Source organism: Elephantulus edwardii, unplaced genomic scaffold (assembly GCF_000299155.1).
Source record: "Elephantulus edwardii isolate Elephantulus edwardi_28Jun2011 unplaced genomic scaffold, EleEdw1.0 scaffold00074, whole genome shotgun sequence".
Classification (NCBI taxonomy): Eukaryota; Metazoa; Chordata; class Mammalia; order Macroscelidea; family Macroscelididae; genus Elephantulus; species Elephantulus edwardii.
This window is the reverse complement of record NW_006399824.1, coordinates 1,201,561-1,213,128: the sequence shown is the minus strand read 5'-3', so window position 1 is coordinate 1,213,128 and position 11,568 is coordinate 1,201,561. Positions and strand designations below refer to the sequence as shown.

Genomic DNA, 11,568 nt, shown 5'->3' with positions numbered 1-11,568 from the left:
GAGAGAATAGTGCAACAATGAATGAATGGAAACCCAAAATCTCTGTAAATGTTTATGAAAATTAATAAAATATAATTATAGAAAAAAAATGTTGTAGGACTACACGATATTTAGGATAAGGACGAGGACATATAAGGACAGACAGTCCTCTTGTGCAACTTACTCTCTCTGAGAGCCTGCTGGAGGCTTAGCTATGTGTTGGTTCTGACTCAAGGGCACCCAACAACACCACTTCTATCTAAGTGTAACACTTATATGCAATATTTCAGGAAGTGCCATATGATCAAGAGCCAGTGGCAATGGAGGAAGAAGTTCAGCCTGCACTGACAGCACTGGCAAAAAATAAGGCCCCAGGAATTGAAGGGATACCAATTGCCATGTTTCAAATGACAGATGCATCCCTGGACATACTCATCAGTCCATGCCAGGAAATAAGGAGGACAGCTGCCTGGCTGGCTGAGTCAGTAAGAGATCCATGTTTGTTCCCATTCCTAAGAAAGGGGATCCAACAGTGTGGAGATTATCAAATCACATCACTAATATCACATGCAACCAAAATACCACTGAATATCATTTAAGAATGGCTAGAACAGTACATTGAGAACTTCCGGAAATTCAAGCTGAATTTAGAAGAGGCTGTGTCATCAAGGATATCATTATAAATGTGATGGATCCTAGCTGAAAATAGAGGATACCAGAAGAGTGTTGATTTATTCTTTATTGATGATGCAAAGATATTCGACTGTGGGGATCATAATAAATTATGGCTAATATTGAGAAGAATGAAAATCCAAAAACATTTAATTGTGCTCATGTGAAACCTAGATCAGGAGGCTGTTGTTATAAACAGATCAATAGAACACTATATAGTTTTAAATTAAGAAAGGTATACATCAGGGTTATATCCTTTTCCCATACCTATTTAGTTCATATGCTGAGCAAATTATTTGAAAAGCTTGACTCGGCACAAGAATATGGCATCAGGATTGGAGGAAAAAGTCATCAATAACCTTCGTTATGTAAATGACACACCTTACTTGCTGAAAGTGAGGACTTGAAGCTCTTGCTACAGATGATCAAAGACTGCTGCCTTTAATGAGTTGCATCTGAATGTCAAGAAAGCAAACATTCTCACCGTTGGACCAATAGACAAAATCATAATAGATGAAGAAAGGATTGAAGTTGTCACTGCTTTCATCTTGCTTAGATCAACAATCAAAACCCTTGGTATGAGTGGTCAGAAGGTTCAGGAGATGTAGTGCACTGGGCAAGTTTGCTGTCAGGGATCACTTCGAAATACTGAGGAGAAGGATGTCAATGCGAAGACTAAAGTGCACCAGATTCAGGTTATTGTCTTTTCAATCACTTGCTGTGCATCTGAGAGCTGGTCAGTGAATAAGGGTGATAGAAAAATAATTTATGCCTTTGAATTGTGATATTGGAGCAAAGTATTGAATATCCCGTGGACTGCCAGAAGAACTAATAGATATGTCTTGGAGAAGATGCAGCCAGAGTGCACCTTGGAGGCAAAGATAGCAAAGCCTCATCTCTCATACTTTGAACATGTTGGTAAGAGAGGCTATTCATTGGAGAGGGACATGATGCTTGCAAATGTGGAGGGTCAGCAAAAGAGAGGAAGACCCACAATCAGATGAATTGACACAGTGACTGCAGCAATGGGCTCAAGTGGGTCAGAGATGATGAGAATGGCACAGGATAGGATGCGGTTCAGACCTGTTGTTCATAGGGTTGCTGTGACTTGTACTCAATGACAACAGCAAAAATAATGCATGTTCTTCCTCTTAGAGACAGAAGGTAGAATAAAAATGATCCGACTTTGAGGTGTGTGGAATGGGAAGTTATTATTTAATGGTATAGAGATTTATTTTAGGTGATAAAAAATGAATCTGATAAAAAAATCATGGGATTGTTTTCAGTTTTGCATTTGTAAGTCGACTACAGGCCATACTGTTAGGGATTCCACTACTGTCCATCAGACAAATAAGCTAGATTTTTGAAAAGTATCATTTTTAGTTCTAATTTTTCTCCTGCTCTATCAGGAACCGTCTTTTGGGATCAGTTTCAGCGTAGTCAGCAGTGTAGCCAGGCACCAATCATCTTGCTCTTCTGGACTAAGGCTCCTGGAAACTGACTGACACTGTGGCTCATTAGTTCTTTGGACTAATCTGTGGTTTTCTTCCCTCTTCTTTGCTCCAGATTAGGGGCTGGGGATGAGTTAAGACCAACAGTTGCATCATACATGGCTGCTTGCAAACATTTAAGGCCCTGGTCACTACTCACCGAAGTAGGATGTAGAACATGATCTTTGTGGACTAGGTTTTGTTAGTTGACCTTGTATTTCAGGACTATGATCCTGGGCCGCACGTCCAGCAACACATGCCCTCAGGACATTAGACTATGGCTAAGATCTTCATAACTTTGCTCCTGTTTTCTCTACATACATGAATCTTTTTATAGTATATCCAGATATGCTTGTAGAAATATCATCAGGAAGTCCTCTATTTCTAACTCTAATTCTTACAGAAGCAGGACTTCGTTTCTTCATTCTCAGTGAAAGTGACCATGCTAAGATGATACTCCCTTCTGAACTTATTTATGGGCTACACCTACTTATCATTTTTCTCTTTTCTCCTGTGTAGAGAGCTCAGAGCACCCTTCCTTGACTCCCACCAGCATCTTCCAGGCCTTCCATGGAGGAAAGTCGATTAATCCATCCTAGTCCTCCTCATCTGCAGCATTTCCACTGAGCAGGCCCATCCGCCCACCTCCACCTTCAACTCAAGGGCCCTGAGGTTGGGAGACAGACACATGACCTGCATTTTAGTCCCAATTCCACTACTTATAAGCTGTGTAACACTGACCCAGTCATTTCTCTGAACTTCCATTTCCTTGTGAGGTGACAATTAGATAAGATGTATAAAAATGCCAGTCTTGTGGTCAGATGCATTGTGAGTTGAATCAATGGTAATTCATCCCCTCCACTTCTTCTCACCATTCTGCCCCTGGCTCCTCTGAGCAGCGCATATGCGTTCCAGAAAGGTCTGTTCCCAGCTCTGGTCCATGGAGGTGCCTGTACCTCGCCAGAACTTCCATCTGTGAGGAATTTATTGCCAATGCATTTTATAACAGGCTTCATAATAAGATATTAAAGACTGTAGCGGCATCTCACAAGCCTTCCATAAATATTAATAATGCCTCCAGAGATGGCACCTACAATGGAATAGTAGGCCTTTCTGTCGACACTTGGTCAGAGATATGGAGTAAATAGAGCCGAGGAGGCCGCCCTGTAGAGGGGAGAGATTGGGGCATGCTTTTTCTTTCTCTTATCTTTCTTGCTGCTTCAAAGTTTTATCTTTCTCCCCTTTTGGATCTCAACCTTTGCCCTATAATATCTCGTCCCCTTCAGTTTGTTTCTTTCTCCCAATGTTCCTTCTCTCTTTCCTCCATCGAAAGTTCTTTCTTTCCCATTTTCCTCTTATCTCCATATTGCCCTTCCTGTTGCTCCATGTCATTTTCTTGGCCCTTGTGGCTTTTCTGTCCTCACGTCCTCTCCCGTCCCCCTTTCTTTACCACTTTCTCCATCTCAGGTCTCTCTTCCTTCCCTCCTGCCTCTCCCGTGGCCTGAACCTCTTTCTTCCTCACTGCACACACTCCCACCCCATTCCAGTGAGCACCCCATCCACCTCCGTGTAAGCCCGGAGTGTAATGTAACTCACACTGCATGTGCGAAGTGGGTGATTTATCATTATTATTAACGAACAGGATCCCTCGCATGGCAGAACTCTCCCAGACTCTATTCCCTTGTCACCCCCAGGAGTAGCAAAAAGATTTATTTGTCTCAGAATGGCACGAGGTGGCCCATTTACAGTAGGTCCATCAGAGGTGATGTGGAGCTGAAATGGGAACTTGAAGGAGGCAGGGGCCTGCCGTGCCCGGGGCCTGCCTGATGTGACAGCTTGCCAAAAGGAGTCAACCTTGCGAACTTGAGGGTTTTGAGAGGATGATGCTCTCTAAGCCTCTGGAGGCATGGCCTCCTGCGTGGGTGATGCGTTTGGGGAGATTTCCCTGGAAATGGCCCAGAAGCAGTGAAGGAGCAGATAGGATGGGCAGGCAGGTCTCTTGACAAAGGAGATTGGAAGACAACTTGGGGCAAAGAAGGGGACCAAGTGGAGCCTCGTTCTTTCAAATACCACAGCTACTCCCTTCCAGCAAGAAGGGGGACCCAGCACCAATTTCCACATATAGAGAGAAGCTTCTCTAGAATGAAGCAGTCCCTCCGTCCTTCCTCCACCTGAAATGGCTTTTTGACCCTCCCTCTGTAGCCCAGGACCCTCATGGTTACGTTTCCCTGGATCCCCAAACCCCAACTCTGGACATCATAAGGGAAATACCACCCTGGTCTTCATGACCTGAAGCGGGCGGCTCCTAGCTCTGCTGGGTATCGTGCTCCAAGCCTGTCCTGCTCATGGTGTGAAATCCATGGTGCTGCCCTGTCCATCCCACCAGTCCTGCATTTTTGATGCCTGAGTGGATTTGCATGTTAAAGAAGCATCTGGGGATACTTAAAAAGAAGAGGGGACTGGCATTCATCAGGGCTGCTTTATTCTTCTACTCACTGTTACCTCCCAGCCGTGCAGCCAGCGGTCACTGGGCCCTCATTAGTAGTCTAGGTGCGGTGGCCCTTGACGCTTTGTGTTTGGTAGCCCAGCCGTGGCCATTAAAGAGAGAGAATCCCAGCAGGAGAGTGTCAGGGCGAGCCTGGGGCAGAGCTCCAGGAGCCAGGAGGCCTTGCCCATGGCTGCGAAGGTTCATAGAGTGTCAGGTGGAGCTGGGACTCGTGTGACTGGTGCGAATAGAGGCGATGCCCACAGGAAGGGCAGCCCAGATGGTATAGAGACACCACAGCCTAGCACAGGAAATGCCATCTAGACAGAGCGTGTGAGGAGCGAGGCTAAGAAAGCTCACAAGCCCTCGCTATCTGCCCTCATTGCCTCCTCTGCTATCCTTCCACTGGGGCTTTCAGCCTGTCAGAGTGCCCACTCCAGCCCCAAAACCCCAACACACTAACAAGGATTTTTCTGCTTGGTTCCCTACAGAAAAGGGACTCAGTTTCTGAGATTCTATCTCCTTGTACCATTTGGGTCAGATTACCCCTGGACCAATCAGATGCGGCCTGAGTCTGAAGCTGGCTACAAATATGGCAGCCTAGACCTAACCCTTTGAGGAGTGCTAGAGAGACAGAGAGCACTGTTGTCAGAAAGAAGTTGGGTGTGGAGGCAGGAACTGGCATTTCTTTGGGTGAAGAGGAAAGAACTCTATGAATAAATCAAACTCAACAACTTAACTCATTGTATCAAGTCAGAACTGACTCATTAGAACACAGTGGGGGTTTAGGGGAGCTCTGGTGGCTTGGTGGCAAGAAGCTGCTCTGAAATCCCGAAGGCGTGTGGTTCGAATCCACCAGATGCTTCCCTCCTGTGCCAGTCAGATCTAACTTGATGGTACATAACAACAAACAAAACAAAACAACCCACAAGAAAGACCCCAACAAAACAACCCAGAAGGTTTTCAGAAACTATAAATTGCAAGGGAGGAGATTGCCCCCCTTTCTCCCATGGAGCAGCTGCTGAATTTGAACTTTGAGACCTTTGGGTTGACAAGTACAATAGGCTACCAAGCTCTCCTTTGTATGAGTTAAGGCACCAGATTTCCAGCCATGACTGTAGTTTTCCAATTGTAATGTGGGGAGAATGGATAGGATAATCCCCAAGATTCTCAAGATTATCTCCTGCTTAGACCCCCCACCACACACTCAGTTTCTCAGGACCGCTTGTGAAGGATTTCTACCTTTTCAGGAACAGCCAGGCACAACGAAGATGTTCTCTGAGTCAGAAAATGTCCTTTTGTCCAAGTTTGTGTGCTTAAGAGACTCATTGGCTCCTTATGCAATTCCCAAAAACCCCTTTAAAATGAGATTTATCCCACCCTGCCTGGGATAACATTTTACTACTATCATATTAATTGCAACTACCATTTCTTGACTATCGCTCAGTATGGCCATGTGCCAAGAAACTTATCTAAGTTATCTGTTGTTGTGTTCCATCAAGTTGGAACTGACCCATAGCTGACCCTTCAGTGGGTTTTCAGAGGCACGTAGTCAAATGGGAGAAGATTACCCAGCCTTCTCCTGTGGAGCCGCGGGTGGATCTGAACTGTGTGCTTTCAGGATTGCAGCACAGCTTCTTAACTCTTAGGCCACCAGAGTTCTTAGTGCTGCTAAAACAGAAATACCACAAGGGTAACTTGAAAGAAACTGATACTTATTTTGCCACAATGTAGAAGGCTGGAAGTCCAAATTCAGAATGTGGATGGGGAGATCCTTGTCTGATTCACCTTCTAGTAATTCCCAGTGTTCTGGGTGTCCCTGTGCTTATATTGCATCTCTCTCTGTCTTCCTGTTTCCCTCCTGTTTCTGCCATTTTTCTACTTCAGAAGTGGTAAGTTGTGGGACCCTTCCTACTTTGATATACCCTAATTAATACAACAGAAGAAAAGCTTTATTTCTAAATAGGGTCATATTTACAGGTATGAGGGTTAAAATTGGAACACAATTCCGTCTATAACAAAGGCTTTAAAAACAAATGTTTTCGTTTCCCCCTGTAATTCTCACAGTTGTCTTAGGATGTAGGTACTGTTCATTGTTCCATTTAACAGAGAAGCAAATTTAAGACCAAAAGAAGCTAAGCCACCTATTTCTGAGGTCTCCCAATCAGTAAGAGGAAAGGCCAGAGTGCAGATGTGGGGGTCTGGCTGAGAGCGCATGCTCTGAGTCACCAGGCGTTGTGGCTGTCGTACGCGGAAACCCAGGCACCCCCAGCCCCACAGAGACCTCCTGGCACGGCTGCACGTTCCCATGGAACAACAAAGAAGCCCCACTTTGTATGCTAATGAGTGTCCCCTCTTTTTCTGAGTGAGCCTGGTGCCCAGAACATGAAATTAAGAAGGTCAGCATTCTTCTCCCTCCAATGGCTGTCCCTTCTAAGAATATGAATGGCTCTTTGCCAGGCCCATTTAAAACCCTTTCTAAGTTATGCAGAAATTAAATGGGTTTTCACTGCAGGGTATGAAACATAATCCCAGAAGGTCAGGATCAGGACCATCGCCTCTGGTCCCTCCGTCCACTGTCCCCTTTCCTCGGATCTGCCTCGTAAATCCTCTGATCAGACATTCAGCCTTCGCTATGGACCCTGCAGAGTGAATGGGGGAAATGTCCTCGCCTCCCCGAGGCTGGGGGCTGGTAATGTCCTCCCAGGAATCGGCCCTGCCCACCATGTGTTAGCACTGTATAGAGTGCTGTGTGGCTGTCCCAGACAGGCTGCAGCCTGGAGTGGTCCTTCCTTCTCGCAGCAGGAGCCTGGGTCCCCGTGGGGTGCTTTGTTCAGCATTCAGAACTTGACTCTGGTACTCGTGGGTGGTGAACATGCTGAATCTGAGGAGAGAAAGCAGGAGAACTGTAGGTTATTGAGACCCTTGAAGATCTCTTTAAGCCCAGGACCCTCTTGATGCACATGTCCAGACAGGGGCTGCCCTCACTGAGCCCAGTGCCGGTCATCTAGTCCTCAGCGCTAATCTCAGATAGTTCCAATAAAGACATTTCAGGAAGAGGACAGTTTACAGAGGGATGGGAAGGACAAGGGGGGAAGTGAAATGGTGTGGAGAATCCCAGAGGCTGGCATGGTGGAAACTTTTCCTCCTCCATGGGCTGACACTGGGGGCGGGGGGGGGGGGTTATATTGCTAGTATTTTCTTTTTAAAACACAAAAGCAAGAGAATACCAAAAAAACCCTCTAACTTGATGCCATTTAATTGATTCCAGTTCTGGGAGATGCTTGGTGTTACAGAGTAAAGTCTAGCTCTGTAGGACTTTCTGGGTTGAATCTTAACAAAAGCCAGTCACCATGCCATTCTGTATCACTGCTAGATGCGCTCCAATCCCAAACCTTCGGGTTGGTAGGTGAGTTCAAAGTGATTGAGCTGCCCAGCGACCTGAGTGCTACTGTAACACAACCCAGTGGAAGCTGAGGTCAGGGAGGAGGTACTGCTGCTCTGAGTTGCAGGGAGAAGGGAATAAATACCCCCATATGTTTTGCCCTCCTTCCCCTGAGCTCCCATCAGCACTTTCCATTGGCAGAATTCAGCTGGAAGCCTGGGGAATTCAGTCCATTGTGGTACGAGGGTAGTGAGAGGACAGAGCAGAGTTCTAGGTGAATCTACAGGGTGGGGACAGACAACTGTTGATATTCTGAGAGACTGTTAATATCATTATGCAGAGGAGAATGAGACATCTAGAGAGTTTGAGTGATTTACCCAAAGACACACAGAAGGACTGTGGTGCCAGCAGAACTCGTCCCATTGCTGAACTCCTGCTCTGCCTCCTTCACCCTTGGATTCCCTTGCAGTCCACAGACTCGGAAGGGAGCAATAGCAGTTCTGGGCTCCAGAGATGCTGGCCAGTCCAGCTGGAACTACTGTAAGGAACACTCTTGTTAGAGCATGTTTGCTGTGAGCACTTCCTGAGGCTGGTCCCTAAACAAAGATGCTCCTCAGGCGTGGGTGTGGCCACTTTAGGTCATGGCCAGTGGCACAGACGGGTGCAGGCGTAGGAACAGGCACCTTGGCTGGAGCCCTGCACGTATCAGAAGGGGCCCAGTCATTTTCCCACTATAAAGAGAACATAGGGAATCATCTCAGCCCCCAGGGAACCTCCAGACCCGCCACACACCTTTGGCTAGAAGATCTGTACTGGAAGTTAACTGACGTGAGTAGTAATGGGGAAACCAGGAACTGACACCACCAGCCGAGTCAACTCCAGCTCATAGTGAGCCGACATGACAGGGTACAAGTGCTGAAGAGTTAGCAAAATGTGTAGCCACATTTTGTCCCACAGATCAGCTGGTGAGTTCCAACAGCCAAGCCAGTCACTTAACAAGCAAGCACTCTAACCACTGTGCCACCAGAGAGTTATCAATGTTTTGTATATGTGACTCAGGGCAAATTGCTTAATGTCTCTGAGCTCAGCTTCCTGTTCTGAAGCAGCACGAGAGTGATCACACAGGAGGAGGGCCTCTGTGAGGAAGTGACCTTCAGCCAGAGACCTTCAGATCAGAAAGAAAAGATATATGTACACAGTACAGCAGAGGCAACCATGGAAGGCTCTCAGGAGTTGGTGACATTTGAGGGAGTGCTGTAAACGCTCTGATAAAAAAACTAGGATGCTTCTAGATTGCATGTGGATAACCTTTGCCAGGGTCAACTCAGTCACCTCTGGGATGCCGGGAAATGCCCTGCCAGATCCCAGGCACATACCTTCCTGCTCCTGCCCTTGAAACCTCCAAGCATGCAGCTTCCCCTTGCCCTCTACAGTAAGTGGAGCTGAGGCTTGGGCAGCCAAGGGGCACTCAATGGAAGAAGTGAAACTGCCAAGAAATCGGGGTATGGGGACAGAGAGGGCCCTCATCCAGAACCCTGGGACGAGCTGCTCATCATTGGAACTGGCGCTCTTACAGCCACCAGGAGGCCATCAAAAAGAAGGGGGAGAAATTAGATACTGCATTTTAAATTCCTCTGAACCCGCTTAGAATAAAAATAACACAGCTCCAGGTCTGGTTGGCTGGAGGGACGTAGCTAATGGGCTTTGGGGGAATAGTCAGCAGTGAAGGCAGCTGCTTTGAGCTCTCACCCACCCCTCTATTTGCTTTGCTCTGCCCGCAGAACACCCCCGTGGGGACGCCCATCTTCATCGTGAATGCTACGGACCCCGACCTGGGCGCAGGTGGCAGCGTCCTCTACTCCTTCCAGCCCCCCTCTCAGTTCTTCGCCATCGACAGCGCCCGAGGCATCGTCACGGTGACCCACGAGCTGGACTACGAGACCACCCAGGCCTACCAGCTCACCGTCAATGCCACGGTGAGCGCCTCACGCTGAGCCTGGACAGCCAGGGGTCTGTGCACTCCTCTGGGAGAGGAGCAGGCGTTCCACACGGAGCCTGGACTCTGCCCCATGCAAATCAGAGCTTTGTGGTCCTGGTGCCGTAACGACAGTGAGAGCAGGGAGGGTGGCTAACATCACTAAGGGCTCAGGCTATGGTCTTGGTGCTGTGCTGAGCACTTGAGCGCATTGTCTGCGTTAAATCTCACAATTGCTCTATGTTGGTATTATTGTGCCCATTATATAGATGAGGAAACTGAGGCACAGGGGCAAGTCACGCAAGTTCAGTTAGCAGCCCAATAGTAAGTAGCCCCTGCACCGGTAACCACTGTGGTTGTGTACCATCGAGCTGGATCCAGCCCATAGCTGACCCTCTGGTGGGTTTTCAGAGACAGTTAATCACACAGGAGGAGATTACCCATCTTCCTGCAGAGCAGCTGGTCCATTCGAACCACGCTTCTTTGGGATTGCAGTGCAGCTTCCTGACACTAGACCACCAGAGCTCCCCCTAGTGACCACTAGGACACTCATCATTCAGGGCATCCTGTTCTCTGGGACACAGGGTGGAGGTGTCAACCCAACTGTGGCCTGACATCAACCAAAATGCAGGAGTCAGTGGGGTAGAGACCATCTGCCCTCTCCCAGAGAGCGGCAACCCCTGTAGGTAGGCTGGGCACTGAGAACCAAGGACGAGTCGGTCAAGGGGGACAGGCAGGAGAGAGGTGGTCGCCCTACTGGGTGGCTGACACTCTTGATACAGTTGAGGGGGAGCGTTAACCCGAGGTCAGTGACTCCCTGTCCTGTGCTCTGACCACCATGCTTCTTGGCCAGGTGGCTCTGAGTCTCCAGAGCATTGGAACCCCTTGGCCTTCATCACAGCTGGCTCTTTTTGAGGATTTGTGGGCAAGTGGTCCACATCCTACAGAAAGTCTTGACCTCTAGGGTACAGCTAGAGCCATAGACACATCAGAGTGACCTGTGGGCCTGTTGTCACTTAGATTTCTGCTTACAAAGCTCAAGCCAAGAGCCAGAGTCCTCATTGACCCTCCAGGGCCATTCCATCCCAGGTCATGGGAGACCTTGGTAGAAGCAGCCAGCTGGGGTTTCCACATGGCAGGTCACAGAGCCTAGATCCTGGGGAAAACACACTGGACAGTGCTCTGAAAGCTGGGCCTGTCCTTGCCTTGGCCAGTGGTCAGAAAGGCCTGGACAGCCAGGAAATACTTACCTTTCCAGGACCCGGTTCAGGCTCCTGGAGTGGTCTCTCCATAGGAGAGGCATGTGCTGCTATTTGTAAAAACTGACTCCTGAGACCATAGACACTTGCAAGGCCAAAATTCTCTCCCCTCTACACACCTGTACCTTCAGCACCCCCTCGCCCCCATACACTCACTGCCCAGCTGCCTCTTTGTACACACCTGGGCACAGAAGCAAATGAGAGGTTTACCCCTTCCGTTCTGAGCCTGTCCTATGGGGGAGAGAATAGTCTAAAAGTATTATATTTTAGGGCATTATTTTTATCGTAGGAGTATGCAATGAGGGTTGTAGAGTGGATTATAT

The 11,568-nt window shown here is 47.9% G+C and overlaps 1 protein-coding gene across 1 annotated transcript in view; it reads left to right on the top strand.

Annotated features, from left to right (window-relative positions):
- The window catches only part of CDH23 (cadherin-related 23), a 523,436-nt gene that overhangs the window by 160,380 nt on the left and 351,488 nt on the right, over positions 1-11,568 (top strand). Inside the window, exon 6 of the mRNA XM_006889037.1 lies at positions 9,793-9,987. Within this exon, the coding sequence (XP_006889099.1) occupies positions 9,793-9,987 (195 nt within the window). The remainder of the gene's footprint in view (positions 1-9,792; positions 9,988-11,568) is intronic.